Below are 25,629 nucleotides of genomic sequence, written 5' to 3'. Positions count from 1 at the left end.
CAAATAGCAGCAATTATAAAATTCCTGTCTGCCAAGGACAGCGCCACCTAGTGAGGGGAGGGTGCCAGCAATCTGCCCAATAAAACCAGAAAATGGTCCAATGTCTCCCTTTCCCATCAGACTCGGGGAGAATGCAGAATTCCCTACCCAGAGGCGCTCCAGTGGTTAGCGTGGTCATCCCAGCACCGTGCACAGCCCGGCCAGGGGCTGACAGGGAGAAGCTCAGGCACGTACAAGACGCCATTCCCACGATGTCCGCTCAGCAGGCAGAATGTCAGAACTACTACAAACCGAACAATAGCCCCAGAAGGTGCTGGACGCAGGCAGGTCTTGGCTGCTGCCTTCTTATAACTGATCTGGCAAATATAAATGAGAGACCACCTTCAAGTATTGTGGACTTAAAATAAAGGTTTCAATTAAAGTTTAAGTGCATCTCAGTCATTTACATTAGAGGGCAAGTCATGAGGTTCAAGTGATACATTTGAACCCTTGATTCATTTTCCCATTGAATCGAGTCCTGTAGAAAGGCAATTGCTGATGTACTTTTTAACAAATTTATGCCAGGAAATAACTAGTAAATAACTCTGATTCCACAGATTTGATTATTCTCATGCCTCAATGAAAGGGCAGACTGACATTCTTAAAATATGCTCTATTTTTAACTGATCTGCAAGGCCCAATGAATCAGTAACTCCCTCCGAAAGCCGGTACGTTGACGGCCCCTCAGCCCCTCGGAGGCTGTGGTTTGGGCTGGCAGATGTTTGGAGAGCAGCACGTTCTCAAAGAGAACTCTTCATCTTCTCTACATGTTAGTTGGAGCCTCACTATGGGCTCAGAGTCATAAACACGTATGTGACCGGATGGCCTGTGGCCCAGAGCCCTGCCAAAGCCCCCCCCCCATCTGTGAGTGACCCCCACAGCAGGAAACAGAGCCAATATAAACCCCAATCCCTTTCCCCTTTCTCAAACAATGGAATTCTGGGAGGACCTCTAGCCGGACATCTAAGTTAAAGTGTGAATGAAATTTTGTCAGCCTCGTAACTATCAGGTAAGTTTAGCCTAAGTCTCAGCAGAATTCCTGGGTTGAGAGGGCGAGAAGGAGGTTTCCCAGGACTGGGCTTTGGGCCTGTGGATATAAAGCAGCATGAGGCAGGTACACATCCCTCTGCAGAAGGGCCCTCTACCCGCCCGCCTAGGAGTGGTAGGCGGGGAAGCGTGGCGGGGAAGCGCCTTAGAGATGGGGTTCCTGTTGGCAGAGGCCGCAGCTCCACGGTGTCCGTCTGCCGCCAATCAGCCGTGTGCTGACGTGTTTCTCCTCCTGTCCCAGCCACGGTGGACCCGTCGGCGGCTTCGTTTGAAATGGAAATGTCGCAGACCGGCTTCAGTGCTCATTACTCACAGGTACGTGGACCACCTGCAGGTGAACTTGCTCCTTCGCTCAGAAAATAGAGGGGAGTTAGAGAATGTGCTTCAAGAACATGAGCACTTTCTGAGGTTTCCTCCCCAAACCGGGACCCAGGCATCGCACTGCAGTGTACCCTCCGGCTGGGGGTCCGAGCGGGGTTCGGAGCCGAGGGCCCCTCTCACCCAGGCAGGAGAGAGGCATTCACGCGCCTCTCCTTGGGGAGACAGCTCTCTCTCAGCTCACCGCCTTGTCCCGATAACTGTGTAGCCTTCTGAGGTCCCCGTATGTAGTTATCCATCTGGCCAGGTGAAGTACTTCATTTAAGAGTGTTGCTAATGACCTAGAACGTGTCTTTTCCTCTGTGTTAAGATATTCAACGGTTGCCCTGGCCGGTTTGGCTCAGCGGTTGCAGCATTGGCCTGCGGACCAGAGAGTCCCAGGTTCAGCTCCCGCTAGGCGCACCTACCAAAAAAAAAAAAGATATTCAAGGGTTTTACTAGAATTCCATGTTCAAGGCATAGGGTTCGTGGCACCCAGCATAAAGCATGAGAAAAGGCATCCTTTGTAGTTGATGGCAGAAAGCAGCATGGTCCTTGCAAATAGTTATTGGCATTTCGATGTGCAGTCATCCTGTGGAAGCTGTGAACCCTCACCATGGACATGGTAACCCCGGCAGCCAGCCCCTCTGTCACTAGGAGGGTCACCCGCGTCCATCCTTGCAAAGCACTCCAAAGAGTACCCATCACCTCGTCTCTGCTGTATAAGTGTCTCTCTCACTACTGCTACTAACGAGCCTGCTTTCTCTTCCCGGGTGTCAGGACTGGGTCATGCTAGGAGCAGTAGGAGCCTATGACTGGAACGGAACTGTCGTCATGCAGAAGGGGAGTCAAATCCTCATCCCCCAAAACACGACCTTCAATGTTGAGTCTACCAAAAAGAACGAGCCCCTTGCTTCCTATTTAGGTAAAGTCGGGATGTCATTCACAGAATGTTACTGGCTTTTAATTTTGTTTTGTTTGTTTGTTTTTTAAATCTTTAGCATCATTTGCTTCTGTGTGTATTGGCTTACTTACAACTATGTAGAATTCCATGTCCAAGGCATTACTCTTACAACTTCCAAGAGTCACTGTTTTATAGGACGTGCTAGTTTCCGGTCTCCGAGTGGCCTTAGTCAACATCACAGAGCGTGGAAGTATTCTTTCTCAGAAGGCTGTTAGTGCAGGGATGGTTTAGACTGATATGTGCACTTTCCCAGGCCTCCCCGGGTCCGGTGTTCTCTTTTACCTCGAGCAGAGCTTGGGACCCAGTGGACAGGAAGTGAAGCTAGAAAAAGAAACCTTGACCCCGCTGATTCCCTGGGGTCAAAGTCCTACTGTACTTTATTGTGAGAAAAACCACTTAACAGAACATTTACTCTTTCAAACAGTTTCTAAGTGTATAATAATGTTAGTGCTGGCTCCCTGCCGTCTCTTAAACATCCTCTATCATTCTTTTCTTTTTATGGGTCCTATTTTGGAAAAGAAAATTGAAATTTGTTTTGTCATAGAGCTGTTTCTTGAACAGCTCTGCTCAATAAGGCAGATATTGAACTTGAACCCAGGGATGTAACATCGTGTCATTTTCCAAAGACTTGCCGGAATGAGGAGGTGGTATCACCCTCTTCTAGATCTGTGCGGGGCAGGCGCTGTGTAGGGGATGCCAGGGGCTCTTCGTCACGAAACGGTCTTCGTCCGCAGTGGAAGAGCCTAGGGTGAGGAGCACCCCAAGAATAGTCCCCCAGCTCTTATCTCACACAGCCTGGTCCTTCTCCCCTTTATTTCTTGTGAACAGGACCCTCAAGTGTCATTCCGAAGCAATAGTCCTAGTAGTAACATAAAAGTGTGCCACATTACATGTGTGAAATAGTCTATTACGTGTAATACTTTTTACAAGGAAGATGAAGACAGGAGAATGTGAGAAAAACATTCACGAGGAACATAGGCCTGAGGAATTGTGCTTCTTTAGCTCTTGTAAGAAATAAACATATTTGAGCACAAAAACCTCTGTTTCTGTATCAAAATTTTGGAAAAACGTGGAACAACTACCTTGTACAGAATACCTGGTAAGTAAATCATCAGTATGATCTTTTTCTTGGTAAGAAATGCTATCTCTGGCATTTTCAAAAGTGACCTGCTCTCTGCCCCAGTGAGGGGCAGCGCTGGTCATTAGAACATTTCTTCCTTCTGCAGAGTCAAAATCTGACTGTGATCGTTTTTACTGAGAGGTTTAGTTCTGTTCTCTAGAGACACAAAGAACGAATCTAATTCTTCTCCCAGAAATTAATAATAATCTGCCTTAAAAATTCCACTTAAAACTCTAAAGGTTGTGAAAACCACTTACTAAGAGGGGTGATTTAACATGAAAACCTGTTCAAGCTCACTTTTAATCAAACAAATACAAATTAAAATCACAGCAAGTTGCTATTATTAGATCATGTTGAGCATCTATGACAACGCCCACAATTTAAATAATTGTAACAGTACACAAGGTTTGGACGAGTTGAATGAAGCCCTTCTGTCCTTGGGTTCTCCATGGAATTAATTAGAACAAACGTTCTGGAAACCATTGACCAAACACTATAAGGACCATTACAAATTTGATCCAGTAAACTATTCCTTGAAATTTATCATTTAAAAAAAAAAAATCCAAAAGAAGGAAAAACTCCAACACTGGGGTCTTTCCAGGCTTAAGTATAACACCAAAAAAATCAAAACCTCCTAAGTTCCACTGTCCGTCAGGAAATAATCCTGTGGCTTCAATGAAAGTCTTGTGGTTTAACTCGGAGAAATCAGCTTCAAGCATTTACTGCCATTTAAAACCTGGGCCACCATACAGGCACGTTTCACGTTTGCTTTGACGCCACCTGGGCAAACGTAGTCATTTCTCTAGCACAGAGACGCACCTGTGCAGATGAGCTACGATCAGTTCATTACGGAGCGGCAAATGGCAGTTGTGAGAGCCCTTAGTGAGTTTCCGTTTTCTCTCACCGTTGTTATATTATTTGTGCCTTTAAACAATGGAACGGTGAGGCTGGGTGAGCCCTCTTTTCAGGACCAAGCGGTTGCAGGAGATTCTCAGAGAGCACACTAAAGCTTCTACCCAAAAAGCTTGTCTGCATTTAAATATGTGTGTTTATTTTATAAAAAAAGAAGGCCACGCAAAAATATAAAAAATAATTCTCCCACCCGTGACAGTGGATCTCAGTTAATCTGGGGCAGACTGTCGGGTGACAGCGTGTATCTGGTATGTCTCCCTTGTCAGGTTACACGGTCAACTCCGCCACGGTCCCTGGAGACGTGCTGTACATTGCGGGCCAGCCCCGGTACAACCACACAGGCCAGGTCATCATCTACCGGATGGAGGATGGGGACGTCAGGATTCTCCAGGCGCTCCGTGGAGAGCAGGTGAGCTGGAAGGGCATGGCTGTGAACAACTCCGCCACACTCTGTCTGCGCAGATTTAACTGCACTGCCTATTGTCCTGAACTTTAAAAAACACCAGCACCCCTATCCAACCTCAGCTGAGAACGGGGCCCTGTGGTGGGCTCCGTGGAGGCATGAAGAGTCCCTGAGCCTTTGGCCTCAGGGGTATTTTGGGTGGATGGGGTGGAGCTGAGATGGATAGATAACAGATGCAGAGACGGGGGCACAAAAATTCCTTCAGAAAAAGAGCAAAAGCCTTAGGAAGAAGGTTAACAGGGGCACAGACTCCATTCAGAAGGTGGGAAGGTCGTTTTGAGCTCGGACTGGTGCAGAAAGTCTTAATAAGAGACAAACTTCGGGTGAGTCTGGAAGGAAAGTCATCAGGCAGGTGGTGGAAAAGCCAGGTAAGGAGAACGGGGCCCGATGGTGTGAGGTGCTGAGTAACGGGGTGAACAATTAGGATGCCCTCCTGGCTGTAACTGGAAATTGTAACGTGTAAGACCAGAAAATTCTCCTCAGACAATACTGAATAGGAAAAGGGGTGTAAGAAATGATCTCTGCAAGGTGCAAGCATCAGTATATACATAAATACTTTTTTAAACCGAACAAAACACCTATGCTATTGTGGATTATTACTGAACTTCAATAACGTTGGGTAATTTTTATCCCCTTTTTATAGTTTTCTGTATTCTCTAAGTGTTCTATAATGAGAATTTGTGAACTTTACTCTGCAATCCTCATGGGTCAATGGGGGTTCCCCCTAGACTACCTCCCCCCCACACACACACGCACAGTCCTGGGGGGCAGCTCCAGCCTGCCTCCCTGCAGGAGGTCTCACCACAGCCCGGCACACCCGCAGCTCAGGTGCAGGGAGGCAGCCCCATCCATCCGGCAGGTGCAGGAGCAGGTGTCTGTCACAGCAGCGTGGCCCTAGCTTGCAGGGGTCCCGCTAAGGGCACGCAGCCACAAGGGTTGCTGCCGTCTGAGAAGCCCAGAATACATCCTCTGTGTGGGATAGTTATACTTCCTCCCAGCCTAAATGTGATGTCCCATCAGGGGTTAATTGCCCCCCTCGGATTTCCAGGGGAGCAGAGTCAGAGTGAACCAAGGTCAGATTTGCGTGTACCAGGTGGAAGGACTCTTAGCCCATCGTCACATGTGTGACCAGGAAATGTATCAACAATACAGACAAGGCTACTGCTGTAGCTCAAGGAAGGGGTAAGGAGAACCTGCAGCATCACCACCACCCAGTGGAACAGGAAGGGGCGTGGTGGGCGTACCGAGGAGGGATCCGCAGGGTTGGCCAATGAAGCGCTGTGGATGACGTCGGGGGTCCGCTCCACTCTGCGAATTGTCTGCCACACGGGAAGCATGCGATTCTGTGGGATGCAAATGCTCGTGGAAGTTTGAGGAGCGCATCACCAACCATCTAGATGACCCAAGGCCTGCGGCGCGAGCCCGGAGCCTGGAGAAACCTGGGCCAGGCTAGCACGCCCGCAACCGCAGCAGGTCGGAGGCTTTCTCAGCTGGCGTTGGGGGTTGGGCCTGTTTCCCGTACCCGTGAGCACACAGTCCGGGGTTGCGGGGCCAGGTGGGTAAAGGACGTGAAGAAGCAGCTGGACAGAAGACAAAAGCCGTTCGTGGGCCCAGCAGCGGGCAGCCGGGCACTGTCTGAAGGCTCCGCTCCCGCTGGGCTCGGGTGGCTGCAGCCATGGGGCCTGGGGATCCACAGCTACCAGACCTTACAGCCTGTCATCCTTTACATTGACTCCGCCATTAAAGACATTTTAGACCCTTCCTGAGCCTGTGAGAACAGGCTGCGCAGAAGTCAGTGTCCAGCAGTGGTCTGCGTCCAGGCCGGGGTACACATGTAGGCTCGGGCCGTGGGGAGGAGGAGAGAACGGGACATCTGCAGCTGGACGTGTGTGGTCACCTGGGGTAAGGGGATGGGACAGCGCAGTCTGAGCTTACCAAGGCCAACGTGTAGGGGCCGGGGAAGGGCAGGGAGCCAGCCAAGGTGAAGTGAAAAGTCAGTCCGTGATATGGGGCAGAATTCAGAGAGCAAAAATAGTCATGGGAGCCGAGACAGCACGTTTCAATAAAGACTTCCCAAGGGTGTCAGCTGTTTGCATTTTGATAAGTATACGTCCCTGCATTTCCCTGACAGACACCCTACCTGTAAAAGAGGTAGCCGATGGCTGCAAGGGGGTGGTCCCCTGGAACCCTTCCATGGCTTTCTGTCTCCCGTGGCAGCTGGAAAGGCCGAGCCGTCCGGTCAGGTAGACAGTCTCCAAGATGATGCAGTGAAATCTGAAGGAAATGATTTCTCTCAAACTGCAGGATCTGTGAGGGCCCCTCCTACTCCAGGGGCACCTAGCCGGTCCCTAGCCCTGTGCAAGGGCCAGGGGGAGCTCTCGGGGAGCAGCCCCTCTGCAGCCTCAGCATCAGCCTCTGTCCCCTCTAGATCAGCGGCAGTCAAACAAACGCAGACTTGTAGCTTCAGAATCCCCGGTGCCCATCCCACAACGGTTTTGTTTCGGTCGGTTTGTCTCCCAGATCGGTTCCTACTTCGGCAGTGTTTTGACGACAGTGGACATCGACAAAGACTCTAACACTGACGTGCTGCTGGTCGGGGCCCCCATGTTCATGGGAGCAGAGAAGGAGGAGCAGGGAAAAGTGTACGTCTACTCCGTGAGCCAGGTGATGGGGAAGGTGAGTCCGGGGAGGCGCCTCCTCTCATCTCATTTCAAATAAATAAGGTAGTTCTCATTTTCTACTGACTTCGGGAAAAGGAGCCAGGAAGATTTCAGGCTCCGCCACCACCCCTGTCTGTAAATGAACGTTTAAGAATTCTAATCCAGTTGTTCAAACCGTTAGCTGTTTTCCGCTTCGGAAATGTGAGCTGCTCTTTTTTAAACAGGATGTACAGGGTAAATATAAATCTCAGTGAACTCACAAGCAGCCATTCCTGAGCTCAGGCAGCCTCAGCTCTGATCGCCCCTGGGGGTGGGGTGCACGGGAGGGGGGGTGGCCAGGCTGGGGAGACGGGGCATTGCGGCCGGGACACCAGGCGTTTCGGCAACTCCGGTGGCCTTTGCAGTGCTACACTGGCTGGGGCGAGACTCGGTTTTCCCCTCCCGACCTAAGATATTATTTGTGAGATGGAATAATTCTTGATTCCTTCCTTAGAATAGGTGTGCTGCTGCTGTTTTGCTGCTTAGAGCCAAGTCGGTATTCATCTATTTCGTTTTTAAAATTTCAAGTCTCACCACATTAATTATTAAATTCACAAGTGATGTATTTTTCTTTCTATTGCTTTCTTCTGTCCACTTTTTTGGGGTCCTATGCTGTTTTTCCCCCAAGAAATTGTGCTCCTTCCCGTCCATCACTGCTAGTACTTTCTGGCCCTTGACCGAGTTGTGGGCTTTTTTTCGGTCTAGATAAGTTCGAGGAAAGTCTGGTTTTGAGCAGAGTAAGGGGGCATCCGTAGAGATTTTTCAAAGAAACACGATATTGGGAGAGGAAAGGATCATGACATGAATCGAGGGTTTCAAAGTCCAGCTCCTTTGCTTTAGAAAGATGATGTGGGTTGTGCACTCATTCAATTGCATTAAAGAGGATCCATTAACGTCCTCAGCCTGCCTTCTTCCCACACGTCCACAGTCTGTTCTTCAACAGCCTCTCGGGCCCTGCTTTGCAGGAATGTTGCAACCGCTCCGTTGATGTACAAATGGTATTTCCCAGCGCAGGTTTGGCGCGCACTTAAAAGTCCCCTCCGCCGTAGTCACGGTGCAAATCCCAAATCCGAGCTGTCCTGTGCCTCTTTCCTCCAGACGAGGTTTGAGTATCAGATGAGCCTGGAGCCCATCAAGCAGGCGTGCTGTTCGTCCCTGAAGCACAATTCATGCACGAACAAGAACAAACACGAGCCGTGCGGGGCTCGGTTCGGGACCGCCATCGCTGCCGTGAAAGACCTCAACCTGGACGGGTTCAATGACGTGGTGATCGGCGCCCCGCTGGAGGATGACCACGGGGGTGCGGTGTACATCTACCACGGGAGTGGCAGGTCGCTGAGGACACCGTTCGCGCAGGTGGGTCCCGCCCGCGCCCGACCCCAGCGGTGCTGGGCGGTGCCAGGCCTCCCTGAGCTAGCTCCTGTCTTCCTTCTGATGCTCCTGGGAGACTGGGTTTCCAATGCTCTTCTGCATTATCTTTGTAGAAGAATGACGTTGCACTTCATCGTTTTATCTAGTTTTTTTCTGTTATTTGCCAGTCTCTATAACCTGATCTTTTAAAATGGTACAAACTCCACACACACACACACACACACACACACACAGAACTTTTTTTTAATCCTCACCCGAGGACACTCCTTGATATTTTGTTCAGATAGAGTGGGAGGGAGAGAGAGAAACCCAACCAGGGCCGGGGACAAACTGCAACCGAGGCACACACCCCCAGCGGGAACCGAACCCGGGTCTCTCGGACCGCAGGCCGTCGCTCCAACCGCTGAGCCAAACCGGCCAGGGCCACACACAGCACTTTTAACATTGCTCTTAACACTTAACACAATGTGTCTGATCCCCAAGGGCACCACTTTCTGAATGAGAGAACAATAATTTGATAGTCATCCCCCATGTTGTTATAATAAAACTGCATTACCTTTATTTTTTTAATTTTTCCTTTATTGATTTTAGAAAGAGAGGAAGGGTGAGGGAGAGAGAGATAGAAACATCAGTGAGAGAACATCCACTGGCCACCTGCACGCCCCCCACTGGGGATCCGGCCCACAACCTGGGCATGTGTCCTGACCGGGAATGGAACTGGCGACCTCTTGGTGCATGGGTCGACGCTCAGCCACTGAGCCACACCAGCTGGACAAAACTGCATTACCTTTATATTGATGAATTAACTTGGCATATTTTCATCAAGTGAATTTAGGTTTCCAAAGGTTTCTCAGTTTCTCACTGTGACCCCTCTTGGCGGGGGGGGGGGGGAGAATATATATATATATATATATATATATATATATATATATATGAATAATTAAACTCAACCTGCAGGGGATTTCTGTTGTTCCTGTTTTAAATTTATCCTGTTAGTGGCTCTAATCCACAAATGTAATTTTTTTTTTACATGAGAAAAACATAAATTTACAGAAGTGTTTCTTGCACTATAGAAACAGGAAAGTTTAAAGAAATTTTTCTAACATAATTGTATTTAAGTAACGGTAGCTAGTTAGGCATTGGAAATCACCTATAAATAAAATGAAATTTACTACTTCCTCGTGTATATACCAAGAAAAGAAAATCAAAACATTCATTATTTCTTTTTACATTGGACCGTGCTCTTTGGTGCTGTAATCAACAGAATTCTCAATATTTTTTCGCGTGTTAGGAAGTTGTCCCTAACCTTTCACGGAGTCATAAAGACAGTAGCGAAGCGACAAAACCGAGGGGACGTGCCAGAACAAACCTGCCCACTGAAGGGGTTGTTTCTATGAAACAGCAGTTATTCGCTGTGCTAGAATGAGTAGTGGCGCCAGGGGGCGCGATGGAGTCGGGAGGCGCAGGAAGAGGCTCTTCCGTGAATTCTCCCGCTTGTGATGAGCATTAATCCTGCAAATTGAATGCAGCAGCATGTGTGGTAAAAAGGGAAGGATTGTGAGTCATTAATACATGGAACAGAGTTTCCATAAGCAATTTCTTAAACAACAAACAAAAAGCATTAGAGGTGAGCTTCTTTGCTTATTAGCCACTTTCCCAAGGATGGGTGAGGATGTGCTCCCTGGTTTCCATGGTAACCAGAGACGCTGCTTGTGTGGGGGGACCACCCAGAATCACACTGGGTCGGCTCCTGCAGAACCAAGGAGGCAGGTCTCTCCCCATTTGTTTGTGGGGAAAAAAATGAGGAAATACTTCCCAAAGAGTTACAAACATTTAAGTATGAAAAATGTTTCCAGTTGGTTTGCCGTATTTGGCTGCTTAAGCTATGACATCTGCGTAGAAAACAGGAGGATGAGAAGGACCTCAAGTGTAGGGAGGGTCTGTCTGTCCTGTCTCCTTACTGTCGGGTTCTACCGACATGTCACCAGCTGGAACCAAAGCTACGCCAGGAAGTCCAGATGTCACACGTTATGTCGGGGTCCTTTGAGAACCCCGTGTTCATCTGTGCCCTCCCAACATTGTGGTTGCACGTGGCTGGAAGTGAGTCTATGGTGAAGGAGATCAAATATTGAGAAATGGATTTGTTGGAACGTGTGATGGATACCCAGCCCCAAGTTCAGTGAGCAAACTGACCCTGGGACCCCTTCCTGGCCCCCGCTGCCGTGTGATGTGTTTCCACGGTCTCCCACTTCTCTGTGCCGGGGGGCTGGGCAGGAACCAGAAGGCAGAGCCCGTTACAGTGTTGGCCTTGAGGATTAGACAAGATGATGTTATGTGATCTTTTCCCCTTCTCTGGTGTCAGTAACCCCAAAATGACTGTGTCTATACGATAAAAAGAATATCCTTTGGGAACATCTGCGTAATTTCTCTTGAGGGGCCTTTTGGGCCGCGTTCCAAAAGTTCTTGCAGTTTGCTTTTTTGTTAACCAATCCAACTGCTCAGATTTATTTGAGATCGTTTTTGAAGACACTCTTCTGACGTGAAAACTCTCGGCTGGTATTTTCACAGCGTATTGCGTCAGGGGGAGATGGCAAGACGCTGAAATTTTTCGGCCAGTCCATTCACGGAGAAATGGATTTGAACGGTGACGGTCTGACTGATGTGACCATCGGGGGCCTTGGTGGTGCTGCCCTCTTCTGGTACGTATTTTAATAATGCCCAAAGAGTACCTCACATAGTTCTAGAGCTCAGAGGATGAGCGAAGCTTCCTGCACACCAAATATTTATTTCCTTTTGTACTCCACTATTCAGATAAAAATTAGGCAGTTTGTTAAGCTTGAGAAGTCAATAAATTATATTGAAGGAACAAGTAGAATCAACCCTTAATTTGTCCAGCCTTTAAAATGCCTACATCCCCAAATTAATATCAATTAATTGTAAAATCTAGTTAATGGTCAAATAGAAATATTAATGTCATTTTATTTATTCATTAATAAAATAATTTATTAATTAATAGCATTAATAACTAGCTTTAACTAATTAAATACAATTTCAAAAATGGTTCTATTTGAAAAAAGTGGTTAAAATATATGAAGAATAACATTAATAATAATTTTGTATAAAAAGTTTTAAAAATGTTACAGACTTTATTAAGAAAATAAAGGAAGGATTTAATGAATAAAATTATATTTATGGCCCGGCTAGTATGATTCAGTGGTTGAGCATCGACCCATGCGCCAAGAGGTCACCAGTTTGATTCCTGGTCAAGGCACATGCCCAGGTTGTGGGCCCGATCCCCAGTGGGGGGCATGCAGGAGGCGGCCAATTGATGTTCTCTCTCATCGATGTTTCTATCTCTCTCTACCTCTCCCTTCCTCTCTCTCTAAAAATCAATAAAGAAAAAATATATTTAAAAAAATTATATTTATGATACGAGTCTTGATGGAAAGTACACAAATTGATTCTTCCAAATTGACCATTGGCTTAATACAATTCAGGTGAAAACAAACCTCAATGGTCATTTTTCTCCCAAAATTTATCTGCTAGAGTAGTAAACAAAACTGTGAAAGACTGCGGTGAAGACAGAGACCTGAAAATCGATGGCTTTGTCATAATTTAAGATAAAACTAATGGTCAAATGAAATTTGTACCCTAAATCATATACAGATAATAACCATTATATTAAAAAAAAGGTTTTAGCTATACATATAACTATATATACAGTTGCTATACATAAAATTATCTATACAGTTGCTATATATGATATACATAGTTACTATGGATATAACTGTATACCCGGGTGCTGTACATGTAGCTGCACATACAGCTCCTGGAGTCACCACTGGAGACCAGCACACTAGCCTGGGAAGGCTGTGGCTTTGGGGGGGGCTCACTGACACCAGAAGCCACCAGGATCAGAGAGTACTTACGTTTAGTTCCTGTCTGCACTGTTACTCCGGAATTAAACGAACTATATACCTCGTGGATCCGTGGGAGATACCCAGGGGAAACTGAGTAACTCCCTGCGGTGGCTTAGAACTCAGGCTAAACACCACTTGAACAGGGAGAGTGTTGGTCTCCTACAGGAGCGATGGTTCGTGGGAAAGATGGGCCGGCCCCTAGGAGGCCGCAGGGAGTGTGACGCCTGGTGACGAGGTGGTCTGGGTGTGGTGTGCACCTGTGGTCCCTCTCCGGTGCCGAGTCAGGGTCCCTGCCTGATGAGACTTGGGGTGGGGGGCTCTTGTGTCCCTTTTGGAGGCTCTGTTTCCTGCGGGAAGGGAGTTCACGGGAAGCCTGTTCCTGCCTTTGTGTTCTCCCAGGGCCGACAGCTCAAATCGTCAGCATATTGATGTGGCATATTTGGGGTGGCATGTCTTGAGCTCCTTCGGTCACGTTGTGGGGTGGCATTCTGCTACCCGTTAGAAACAAAAGTCTAAGATGGTCCTATAACGACCCGAGTGTCGTCAGGACATCAGGTACAATCTCGTCTGTATGAAATTCCCCGAGAAATGGAGCCTCGCGCCACACTGCCCACGAAGGACCGTCCCCTCCAGAGCACTCACTCTGAGCTCCCCGAGCGGTGGCCTCTGTACATGTGAAAATGGGGGCGTCACCATCGTCTGTGTGTCTCCAGGTCCCGAGACGTGGCAGTAGTTACAGTGACCATGAATTTTACTCCGAATAAAGTGAACATTCAGAAGAAGAACTGTCAGATGGAGGGAAAGGAGACAGTGTGCATAGAGGCTATGGTGTGTTTCGATGTGAAACTGAAGTCCAAAGAAGACACGGTGTACGAGGCTGGTAAGTGTCATTCACACAGCAGGGACGTTGGGGCGGGAGGACAGGACAGTCACCCCAGCAGGACGAGTTCATGAGGAGCTGCGTTTCCCCCGCAGTCGGGATCACACGGCCCATATGCCCCATGAACATGTGGGACCTTGAAAAAAACCTGTTGTTGGAGAAATGGATGTTGGAACCCAGAAATCTGGGGCAGAAACTCTGTGTGATGGTCTCAACATTCCAGGGCTCCCCTTAGCTTTACACTTACTGCTTAAAAAATAATAATAGTAATAGAGAGAGAGAGAGACCTTTCAGAGATAGTGTTTAGGAACTGGGCTCCATGTCCTTGCTGGGGTTCTCGGGAAGAGGCCTCCCGTCCCTCTGCCTATAGGGCTGGAAGTGCAGAGGACCCAAAAGCTGGGCCCCCCACCTTCGCAAGGTCCCTTTGCTTCACTCCGCTGACCCTCATTTCTGAGAGTCTGCCACTCAGGTGTCCCCCTCCTCCCACACACTGCACTTTCTAAGGCTTTTTAAAATGATATTGAAATACCTTGGAGTCAAAACTAGGAAGGCCATTGGCTGCAGAAACGTAATTCACTGCAAACCAAACAGAAGTGGATGAGAAAAACCATCCATCTCTAAAGTCCACTTTTCTTAGTTTGCTCTGGGTGCATGTTCAGGCTCTGCCACTGTCCTCTGACTGGAAGCTAAGTGAGGAACAGGAATGGCAAATGACGATTTCCCCTTGCATGTGGGACATCATTTCAGTCTTATTAATTTTGATACGGTAACTACATGATCAGTGGAAGATTGAAGCCTTCATAGAAATCCCTGTTGTGGTGTGCTTACTTTATTCAACTTATGTAGTCCACTTTTTTTTATTATATGCTTTCAACATAGTCTGAAATGGCAGTTTTTATAAAATGGGTGAAAGTGTCATTAATGTGTATTTTTGTCTCCCTTGAAATATAACATAATCACTATTCTAAGCATGTAAACCCAGTAAACACAGACATGGTCCAGAAATTAGGTGATATGTAGGCGAGCGAGTGAGTGTGAGTGTGTGTGTGTGTGCACGCGCATGTGTATGTATACATATATATTACGAAATAGGTGTGAGTAGATGTTAAAAGTGTGGTGAACTCACAAAGCAGAGTCCTTCAGGGTTCTCTACAGGACTGAACAGCACCGAGCTACCGCGGTGTAGGTTTACTGACCAACAGAAGCTTTTTGTTGACTAGTTTCCCAAGAGATTTGTCTGTCATGCTAACTTAATGAGCTGGATGCTTTGAAATCACCCCAAAACCTTTCCGCCCACTGTCCTTTTTAATCTTATAGAGATGCAGTACCGCGTCACCCTGGACTCCCAGAGACAGATATCCCGCAGTTTCTTCTCTGGGACCCAGGAGAGAAAGAGTCAAACAAACATCACCGTGCGGGGATCCAAGTGCGCCTCCCATTTCTTCTACATGTTGGCAAGTAAATCATGTGTCACCGCTGCCTTGTTCCCAGTGGAGAATGGAGCATAGACGTCTTATTCCAAGTCCGTCGAATCTTACTGTTTTATTTCAAAGGGCCTATCAGGAAACACACTTTATTTTGTGTGTTCACTTGTATCAGACAGGCCTGGATGGGACCTGTTCGTTCCCAAGTACAGTTTCCTGAAATGCTCTTCCTCCCCGCTGTGTGTCACGGCAGCCGTGCCGTGTGGAGTCCTAGGGCCGTGCACCAGGCAACGAGACCGGTCCCGTCCGTCATTTCTTCTTTCAACCTGCAGACACCGCTTCTGTGGGTCTTGCCGGTCACATGTGGGTGATGAAGGGTAAACGCCTGAGGGGGTGTTGGGCCACGTGCGTTCTGAGATCCCTTCTTGTCCTGAACGGTGTTTCACCCGGTGGCTTGAAACCGCAGGGCACGGTCTGGTGTTTTCTGTCTCCTGTAGGCTCTGGGCTGCCTGGGTGTCTTTCTGTGAGGGGGGCGGAGCCTTGGAAAGCCAGGCATCAATCTCTAGAACTAGCTGCAAGTTAGTTTGAACCACTTGAAATGCATGTTATTGAGTTGCTGTTCATGTAGGGAGCATTCCCTACTCAGGGCAAGAGTTTCTTAAATGTTTTCTTTTTTTTTTTTTTATCCTCACCGGAGGACATTTTCCCATTTTTTTGTTCAGGTAGAGTGGGAGGGAGAGAGAGGAACAGAGAGAGAGAGAGAAACATCGATGTGAAAGGAACACATCGAGTGGCTGCCACCCGCACAACCGACCAGGGCCGGGGACAAACTGCAACCGAGGTACGTGCCCTTAGCGGGAACCGAACCCGGGTCTCTCCGGACCGCAGGCGGACGCTCTAACCGCTGAGCCAAACTGGCCAGGGCTTAAATGTTTTCTTAAACAAACAAACAGAAAGCGCACAACAGCTGTAATGAGGAAACGCTGATTTCAGTAACCGAGATTGAGACTCAGGGCCTTGGACCTGATCTTGGAGGTTTGAAGGAACAGACTGATTTCTCCCCAATTCAGACATGTTTCTGAATTGATGGATTCACATTCTATATTTTGAAAGTCACGGCTAGAGACAGGAGCGTGGGAGGACATGTTCTACTCCCGTCAACACGAAGATCAGTGTATGATTAGGAAGAAACAACAACCCGGAGTTGTCCCTCCTCCGTGAGCTCATCAGGGCTGACCACGCAGGAAGCCAGAGGTGATCACCTACCGAGAGTCACAGGAGTGTATTTCTCCAGCATTTAGGATCTAGCACTCGTAGTAAAAGGAATAAACTTGTTTCCAAACTTCTTTGGATCTTAATGGCCACTCGGACACTTGGACTCAGCCAGGACGGGTCTGTATCCCAGGGGTTTTGGCGAAGTCGTGCGGTCTGAGGGGTTCGGTGTTCCATCTGCACGATGGCTGTGTAGTTACTCATCTCGGAGGACTCTGGAAGCAGCTCTCAGGCACGTGTAGGAAGCTCGTAATTGTGGGCAGGCCATAAATGATGTTGTCACTGGGGATCGTCTGAACGGTCTGACCGTATTCGCACCATTTACACACCGTCCACGGTGTACGATTCTTGCAAATCAAGACGCACAGTGTCCGATGGACTGCAGCTCGGCTCCAAGGAGCTTGCAGTCCTGGCTTTGGAGACTTTCCCACAAGTGTGACCTACTGGCTTCCATCCCGAGGTCTTGAGAAATGACACTGTTCAAAGTAGCTCTGAGTGGTGTCCCGACAGGACGAGGGGCCGCACCCCCTCCTTCCAGTGGGCCCTCCAAGCAGCAGGGCCGAGTCAGCTGGTCACCTCCCGAAGCCGCTGCCTTCCCGCTGCGGCCTGGGCCAGGCAGAGGACAGCCTGTCCCAGCAAAGCAGAGTCCGATGAGGTGACATGTCAGATCAGGTGCACAGGAATGTCCCCGAGGTTCTCACGGGGGCAGAACATCCAGTGAGCGTGACACCAATGACATGTTTTATGTTCGACCTCTAGGACAAGCATGACTTCCGGGATTCCATACGAGTGACCGTGGATTTCAATCTTACGGATCCCGAAAACGGGCCCATTCTTGATGATGCTCTCCCAAATTCAGTACATGAATATGTAAGTCATTTTTTTTTTTTAATTTGGAATACCTACTTCTAAACATATTAAGAAAAAACTCAAAATGCATAAACAGACACACACACATACATACTGTATAGAACTGATTTAGAATTACACGCATGTGTACATGCAAGGTACGATGTATTCCATCATCCCAACAGGCACACACAACCCTGATCAATTATGTTTTTAAAAAGAAAGATCTAGACTCCTGTAGACTTTTTCAAACTTCTTAAACTTTCTCCTGTTGGAGGTTAAGGGAACTTATAAATGACACCTGTTTTGATCTCTCCTGAATTCAGGATGAGTTGAAAGAAAGACATGGGTTGACCAGATGGAGCTCCTTTTCTTCCTAACGAACATTAAAACACTTGACTTTATTTCTTTGAAACTGTTCTAGGCATACGGGGTGATCTCATACTGAATCACGTAGGCCACAGGGAACCAAATGGGTCACCAGCCGTGCTCAGCAGTATCAGGCCTTCTTCAAGGGGACCCACCTCATAAAACTTGCAGGTTGGAGGCATAGAGCAGGATCTGGCTTCCCTTGGGCACACCACTGCCCCAGGAGCAGAAGAGATGGGAAGGGACTGACTGCGTTCCCCCAGGTCCTGCTCCCACACTCAGAGTCCGCTGCCCCGCCCCCGAGGAAGAGTGGGCGAACCGCAGGAGGAGGGGTCCCACGCGGGGCAGGAGCAGAGAAACACTGGGGACCGAGAATTCATTTTCCACAGGCTCCTATTCTCCACTCTCCTTCCTTCCTTCCAAACCTCTGGACTGTCACACACACCAGGCTCAGAGCTGCAGCCCAGCCTCAGAAACAGGTGTCAGGTGGTCACTGGGGGTGTGCCAGGGAGGGGTGCCGGAGCTCCAGGGCACTCTGCCCGTTTCGGGACGTCAGAGGGCGCACCCCAGAGTTGAGACCCATGGGAACTGAACGAAGAGGAAGGGCTTCATGAAGAAGAGGAGTCCAGGAAAGCTCCCAGTTTTGTGACTTGAGCATTTTCACCCCACACCCCATGGAACTCTGTGATGTTCCTAAGCTCTGGTGGCCTTGAGTTCAGTGGACGTGTTCCCTGACAGATTTAGTCCTTAAGGTACTTGACCTGGTGTTTGGAACCATTCTATTCGAACAGTCTAACGTTCTTTAGAGGACTGGAAGAATTTGTATCCAGAAGTAAGTTTATTCCTGTTCCCTACAAATTGGAGGAAGGAAGATAAAATGTCTCATGGTGTCTCTGGTGAGATGGCTCCTCTCTATGAGTTGGTGACCTTCTTTGTCAGCAGGCTGTTGCTTTTACTCCATCATTGCTTAACTACACTCTGGAAAATGCTTTCCCGTGGCCGTTTCAGATCCCTTTTGCCAAAGATTGTGGAAACAAGGAAACATGTATCTCAGACCTCGCCCTGGAGGTGTCCACCATGGACAAGGACCTGATGGTCGTCAGATCCCACAATGACAAGTTCAACGTCACCCTCACCGTCAAAAATAAAGGAGACAGTGCCTACAATACTAGAACCATGGTGCATTATTCTCCAAATCTCATTTTTTCAGGAATTGAGGTAAACTTTCCGTTTTTCATTTACTTATTCTTGGAATCATGATTTAGTGAACCTCTCTTTCATACTGCAGTACTGATTATTTTTTTAATCCTCCCCTGAGGATATGTTTATTTCTTTTGGAGAGAGAGGAAGGGAGAGAGAAAGAAACATCAATGTGAGAGAGAATCAACCATCGGTTGCCTCCTGTGGGCACCTGACATTTTTTGCATTTATCTTCAGACAGAGCAGGAGGGAGAGAGGGAGGAAGAGAGAGAGAAACATCGATGTGAGAGAGACACATCGACTGGTTGCACCCACAGGACCCCAACCAGGGCTGGGGACAAACTGCAACCGAGGTACGTGCCCTTAGCGGGAACCAAACCTGGGACTCTCTGGGCCGCTGACCGACGCTCTAATCGTTGAGCCAAACTGGCCAGGGCTGAACTAATTATTTTAATGTTATCCATCCGAAAAGCCAATGCACTTATTATGCATCATACTAAATTTATTGGCTAGCTCCTATAAAGTTATATCTTCACTGTAAGTTCCCCATTTGGTGACGTGACTGAGGGGCTGGAACACATGTCGTGTGCCACAGTCACAGGTGTCAGTTATGAATCCAAAGGTGCAGAGAGGTGATGTGGGGACAGTGCTGTGTGGGCCTCCTCTGTGACCTTGGCCGAGAGCAGCTCACAACACAGAACCTCAACAATGCGTCTCCTCTGCTCTGCCCAGTGCCCGTCACAGTGTCTCCTCTCGGTCACCCTGCCCAGTGCCTGTCTCCTCTCGGTCACCCTGCCCAGTGCCCGTCACGTGCCTGTCTCCTCTCTGTCACCCTGCCCAGTGCCCGTCATGTGCCCGTCTCCTCTCTGTCACCCTGCCCAGTGCCCGTCACGTGCCCGTCTCCTCTCGGTCACCCTGCCCAGTGCCCGTCACGTGCCTGTCTCCTCTCTGTCACCCTGCCCAGTGCCCGTCTCCTCTGGGTCACCCTGCCCAGTGCCCGTCACAGTGCCCGTCTCCTCTGGGTCACCCTGCCCAGTGCCCGTCACAGTGCCCGTCTCCTCTGGGTCACCCTGCCCAGTGCCCGTCACATGCTCGTTTCCTCTGGGTCACCCTGCCCAGTGCCCGTCTCCTCTCTGTCACCCTGCCCAGTGCCCGTCTCCTCTCTGTCACCCTGCCCAGTGCCCGTCACATGCCCGTCTCCTCTGGGTCACCCTGCCCAGTGCCCGTCACGTGCCTGTCTTCTCTCGGTTACCCTCTGCGCCCACCAGGGTTCACTCTGCTCTCATTGGTTCCTCCGTGAGTAAGGATGAAGTAGCAGAGATTCTAAAGTAAATCCCTCTCTCCGCACGAACGTGTCTGTAATTGCCTCTTGCAGCCGATGTTGCGCTGATCGACCTGGGAGCATCACATCCCTTAGGGCATAGAGAACAATGGTGGCTCGTGTTGAATGGCATTTGGTATTCAATGGGATCCAGTATAACTGACCCACTTGACAGAAATCAGGAGTCTTCGCAGGATAAAACCGAGAGGGGTGGAGTCAGGATTCAAGCCCTGGTGGTCCCAGGTCCAGCCCATGCTCCCCTCCCCCACTGCTCGACCCTCCCCTAAGGGCTTCTCTGTGCAAGATTCTTTCCTGCAGCCCCTACCAGCGGGGGTGGGGGCAGGTGCTGTGAGCTCTCCCCTTCGCACTGGAAGGAGGATCTGGACAGAACGGTGTGGTGGACTCTGCCCAAAGGCCCCCTTAATCCAAGTGGTGTTTCCAGTTTTCCATGGGCTGTGGGACAGGTCACCCCAGAATGCTGTGACTTTCCCAACGGAATCGGAAGATCAATCTTAGCAAGACAGCGCGAGGCACAGCTGGGGAGACCCCAGAACACGCAGCTCAAGGACTTCACCCGCGTGTCTGCTCTAAGGCTGTTTCCTCCCCTCCTAGGCGATCCAGAAAGACAGCTGCGAATCCAATCATAACATCACCTGTAAGGTCGGGTACCCCTTCCTGAGGAGCGGAGAAATGGTGAGCAGCTCATCATCCAAAGTGCATGTGGCAATCGGATGTTAAAAATAATGTTCTCAAAGGCACATATGCAACTCTTTCTCCTGGTATCATAGGGTGATGTCGATGAAAACTGAGTTTAAATGTGAGTTCTTAAAATCAAAAGGCAATTATTGCATGAGTCCCACGCAAACACCAAGGCAAAATGACACATTTATGGGAGGTAACTTATCTGATAACACAGAGCTAGAAAATGCTCGTATGGCAGTCCTCTGAGTAGCAGACTTTTCTGACCTTTTAAACAGGTTGGTTTAGAACTTTGTATAGAAAACGCCGCTGTTATTTCTCTGCCTCTTTTTTGCTAATCCTCACCTGAGGATATTTTTCCATTGATTTGTGGACAGAGTAGAAGGGAGGGAGGGAGGGAGGGAGAAAGAGAGAGAGAGAGAGAACGAACCATCAATATGAGAGAGGCACATCGATTGGTTGCTTCCTGCATGACCCTGAATAGGGCCAGGAATCGAACCTGCAACCCAGGTACCTGCCCTTGACCAGGGCTGGCTCTCTTAACTGCTAAGCCAAACTGGCCAGGGCCAATTCACTCATTTAAAGTGGACAATTCAGTGGGTTTTAGTACATTCACCAAATTGTGAGTTGTGAACCATCACCACAACCCATCGTAGGAGCCTTTCACACCCCCAGTGAAACCTTGCACACATTACCCATTATTGCCATTTTTTCCCCCAATAGCCCCTCCCTGATCCCTAGACAACCACCAATCTGCTTTCTTTCTCTATGGATTTGCCTATTCTGACATTTTGTGTAAATGAAATTATACAGGATGTAGTCTTTTGTGACCAGCTTCTTTCACTTAGCATGGTGTTTTCAAGGTCCCTTTGTGTACCAGTAGTTCATTCCTTTTATTTGCAAATACTACTCCACTGTGTGTATATATCACCTTTTATTCATTCATTCACCAGTCACTGGGCAGTGAGGTTGTTTCTACTTTTGCCTACTATGAATAACACTGCTAGGCATGGTTGTGTATAGGTATTGGTGTGGACATGTCTTCAGTTCTCTTGGGTGTACATCTAGGGATGGAATTGCCGGGTTATATGACAACTACGTGTAGCATTTTGGGGAACAGCAAAACTTTTCCAAAGTGGCCCTTCATACCCTTTTAAATTCCTACCGGCAATGTTGAGGGTTCCACCCCCTGCACATTGTCCCTGTGTGTCTTTTTGGTGATAGCCATCTCCGTGGGTGTGAGGTCATTTCACACTGGGGTCTTAATTTGCATTTCCTGAGTGGCTAATGCTGCTGAACATCTTTTCATGTGTTTATTGGCCGTGTGCAGATCCGAATAGAAATGTCTGTTCAGATTCTTTCAGTCTTCTTCAATCGGGATGTCTTTCTGGCACTGAGCTGTAAGTTCCTCAGGTATTCTACATTCAAGTCTCTCATCAGACTTAGGATTTGCAGATATTTTCTCTCATTCTGTAAGTTGTCTTTTCACTTTCTTGGTGGTGTCCTTTAAGCATAAACGTTTTTACTTTGATGAAATTCACCTTACCTATTTATTCTTTTGTCACTCATGTTTTTGATGTCGTATCTAGGAAGGCTTTGCCTAATCAAGTTCCCACAGATTTACTCCTATGTTTTCTTCCAAGAGTGCTATGGTTTTTTAGCTCTAACATTCGGGTCTGTGATCCATTTCTATGAACTTTTGTGTATGGTGTAAGGAAAGAATCCTACTTCATTCTTTGTGTGTGGATATCAGGTTGTCCCACACCATTTGTTTAAAAGACATTTTCTTTCCCCTTTGAATTATCTTGGCTCTCTCATTGAAAATCAGTTGACTATAAACACATGAGTTTATTTCTTGACTCTTCATTGTATTCCACTGATCAATGTTCTAACTTTATGTTGGTACCACACTGTTTTTATTATTGTATCTTTGTTGCAAGTTTGAAATCAGAAAATGTAAGTCTTCCAACCATTCTCTTTTTTAAAGCTGTTGGCCCTCGCGTTTCCATTTATACTTTAGGATCAGCTTGTTATTTTCTGAAGTTTGCTAGGGATTGATCTGTAAGTCGATTTAGAGAGTATTACCATCTTAAAAATAGTAAGTCTTTTTGTCCACAGCAATGGGATGTCTTAACATTTATTTAGAATTTTAAAATGTCTTTCAAAAATGTTTTGTGCAAAGGGAAGGAAAATGGGGGCATCTGTAATAGCATTGACAATAAAAATAAAGTTAAAAACATGTTTTGTAGTTTTTAGAGTACCAGATTTGTACTTCCTTTGTTAAATTTATTTCTAAGCATTTCATGTCTTTTAATGCTATTTTAAGTGGAATTATTTTCTTAAATTTATTTTCAGGTTGTTTATTGCTAATACATAGAAATCCAATGAATTTTTGAATATTGATCATTTACCCTGCCACCTTGCTGGGATTATTTATTACTTCTAATAGTTTATTGGAGGATTCCAAAAGATAGTCTATATGTAAGATCATGTCATCTGCAAATAGAGGCATTCTTTCATTTATTTTTCGTACCTAACTGCCCTGGCTAGAACCTCCCATAGTAATTGTATAGAAGTAAAGCAAGCACTCTCATTAAATAATAAATACATTCAAAATTAAAGACAACATTTGTTTCCATGAAAAACAGAGAATAATTAGCTCACTCAATGATAAACAAGGTATTTGCATCTTTTTCCATTGAAGGTTACTTTTCAGTATAAATATTTCCTCCTCTATTCACTATTGAGTTAAGGAGGAAAATATTTAATTAATCAAAATGATTCAGATACGAAGATACTTTACTTACTTAAAACTTAGACTTAAACGAAAAAGGGAAATACTATTCCCAATATTTATTCCCACTTTCTCATATTATAATGTTTAATAATATAAGACTTCAAAATAGATCCCTTCCATCTTTAACACTCATCTGAAGAAGTTGATAAACACAGGGCTGGACATCTGGAAATGTTAGTCACGTAGCAATAATAAAATACCTTAGCTCTTCTTTTTGCCAATGAGAATTCAGAAAGGCCTTTCCTCTTCATATATGTGGCATGGTCACTAGAGATCCAGGAAACTATGAATCATGGTAATTATCACCTAATGCAATAAAATCTCTTCTGTGTCCATTGTAGTTTATGGCACTAACAAGATATACCAATTTATTTTTTGGAACCTCTTCATAAAGTCTATTTCATGGCCATCCCAAATATAATTTACTGTGAAATTGAATTTCTTCTCTACAAATTTATAAAACATCCTTCACATTTGAAAAAAGACACCCATAACTCCTCTAATTTGACATGAAAACACGAAATACCAATTTTTGTCTACTCCTTCCTTTGCCTGCTTTAATTGGCCCTGGAATTATCTCAGTTTCTCAGAGAATAGTGTCCTGCTTCATGTTAGATTCCAACCAGTAGAGACCCTCATTACGATCGGAATTATTTACTAACCTTGTCATCCTTTCTTCAGCAAGTCCTTCCTGCTCGGGTAAAAGCCTCGATCACAGTGTCTCGTGTCACCCGTGGAGACATGGGAAGGTCATCTCGACAACGTGCAAGTTGTTCGTACACGGCCTTTACCCTCAGACTATGCTTCGGTGTCGAGATCTAGAGTTTTAGCTGAAGCATTTCCGGGTCAGTTCAGCATGCAACAGGCAGCTGCCCCACCGCACCCACCACTCTGCCAGGGTCGGCCCTCGATGTTTGGGCTCGCCAGGAGTGCCCAGACAGTCGTGGGGCGAAGGGAAGGCAGGAGGAGAGCAGCTCCTGAGAGGCCCCGGCAGGCTCTCCGGTGGTCTGCCGTTGTCCCAGGCCCCCAGCGAAGCTTCTGCTGGGCCTGTGATTGCTACTGAAGAGCAGGAAGGAAGCTGCAGAGCTGTCGATCTTTAGAGGAAGTATCTTCTAATATAGCTCAAGGTACACCTGGGAGAGGAAAACACCAAAATGAAATAAAATACAGTTAAATGAGTAAATAAATCAATCCCTGCAAAGAATATGGTGCAGCCATGCAAATCTCATGGCCCCTGAATTCTAGCCATCCCTTCGGTGGATGGTGCTTACGCTGGTTAAAAGAGCTTTAAATATCTGCCCTGTCCAGCACTTAATTACAAAGACACCATTTTATGTAGTTTCTATGAATTGTTTACTTTGGCTTATCTGTATTGCTGGCCAAAATTTAAACTTAGCACAAACCAAGATTAGTTTTGAGAACGGGAAATACAGTTTTATAACCATTATTATGAGGACTCTTGGACTAGAACTCTGCTGTTGACATATCTCTGCAAAAAAAAAAAAAAAAAAATCGAGTTTTTGGTGCGCCTTTCGGTGTCCATGAAGAATCATGCATCATATAATTCAGACATGTGCTCAGACATCATTTCTCAAAAGTAAATTCTCCGTGTCAGTGTGAATATAACAATGACATTTCCCAGTTTTTATGAGGTATTTTAACTATGCAAACTATTGCAAGCAAAACTCATTATTTTAAAATAGTTTACATATTTCTAAATAACGAGTATTTTTTTTTCACTTTGTTCTTATTTCTTAAAGGGCCAAAACTTTTTTACACTATCAAATTAATGGAACCAAATATGTTTTCCTCTATTTTACAATAAATGTGTATAGATGGTTGCTGATATTGGAAGCTTTATCAGGAGACTTTAATTATGATTATTTCATAATTATATTGTTTATGATTGTGACTTTATAGACTCTG

The 25,629-nt window shown here is 46.9% G+C and overlaps 1 protein-coding gene across 1 annotated transcript in view; it reads left to right on the top strand.

The window, feature by feature from the left end:
* Positions 1-25,629, top strand: part of ITGA1 (integrin subunit alpha 1) — a 150,776-nt gene that overhangs the window by 108,889 nt on the left and 16,258 nt on the right. The window contains exons 10-20 of the mRNA XM_036280385.1: positions 1,328-1,401; positions 2,224-2,368; positions 4,706-4,848; positions 7,423-7,578; positions 8,700-8,957; positions 11,541-11,671; positions 13,606-13,772; positions 15,090-15,226; positions 17,228-17,338; positions 18,695-18,904; positions 20,820-20,900. Of these exons, the coding sequence (XP_036136278.1) occupies positions 1,328-1,401; positions 2,224-2,368; positions 4,706-4,848; positions 7,423-7,578; positions 8,700-8,957; positions 11,541-11,671; positions 13,606-13,772; positions 15,090-15,226; positions 17,228-17,338; positions 18,695-18,904; positions 20,820-20,900 (1,613 nt within the window). The remainder of the gene's footprint in view (positions 1-1,327; positions 1,402-2,223; positions 2,369-4,705; positions 4,849-7,422; positions 7,579-8,699; positions 8,958-11,540; positions 11,672-13,605; positions 13,773-15,089; positions 15,227-17,227; positions 17,339-18,694; positions 18,905-20,819; positions 20,901-25,629) is intronic.

Source organism: Molossus molossus, unplaced genomic scaffold (assembly GCF_014108415.1).
Source record: "Molossus molossus isolate mMolMol1 unplaced genomic scaffold, mMolMol1.p scaffold_m16_p_3, whole genome shotgun sequence".
Taxonomy (NCBI): Eukaryota; Metazoa; Chordata; class Mammalia; order Chiroptera; family Molossidae; genus Molossus; species Molossus molossus.
Note: the sequence above shows the minus strand (reverse complement) of the source record. Positions and strands in the feature narration are given on the sequence as shown.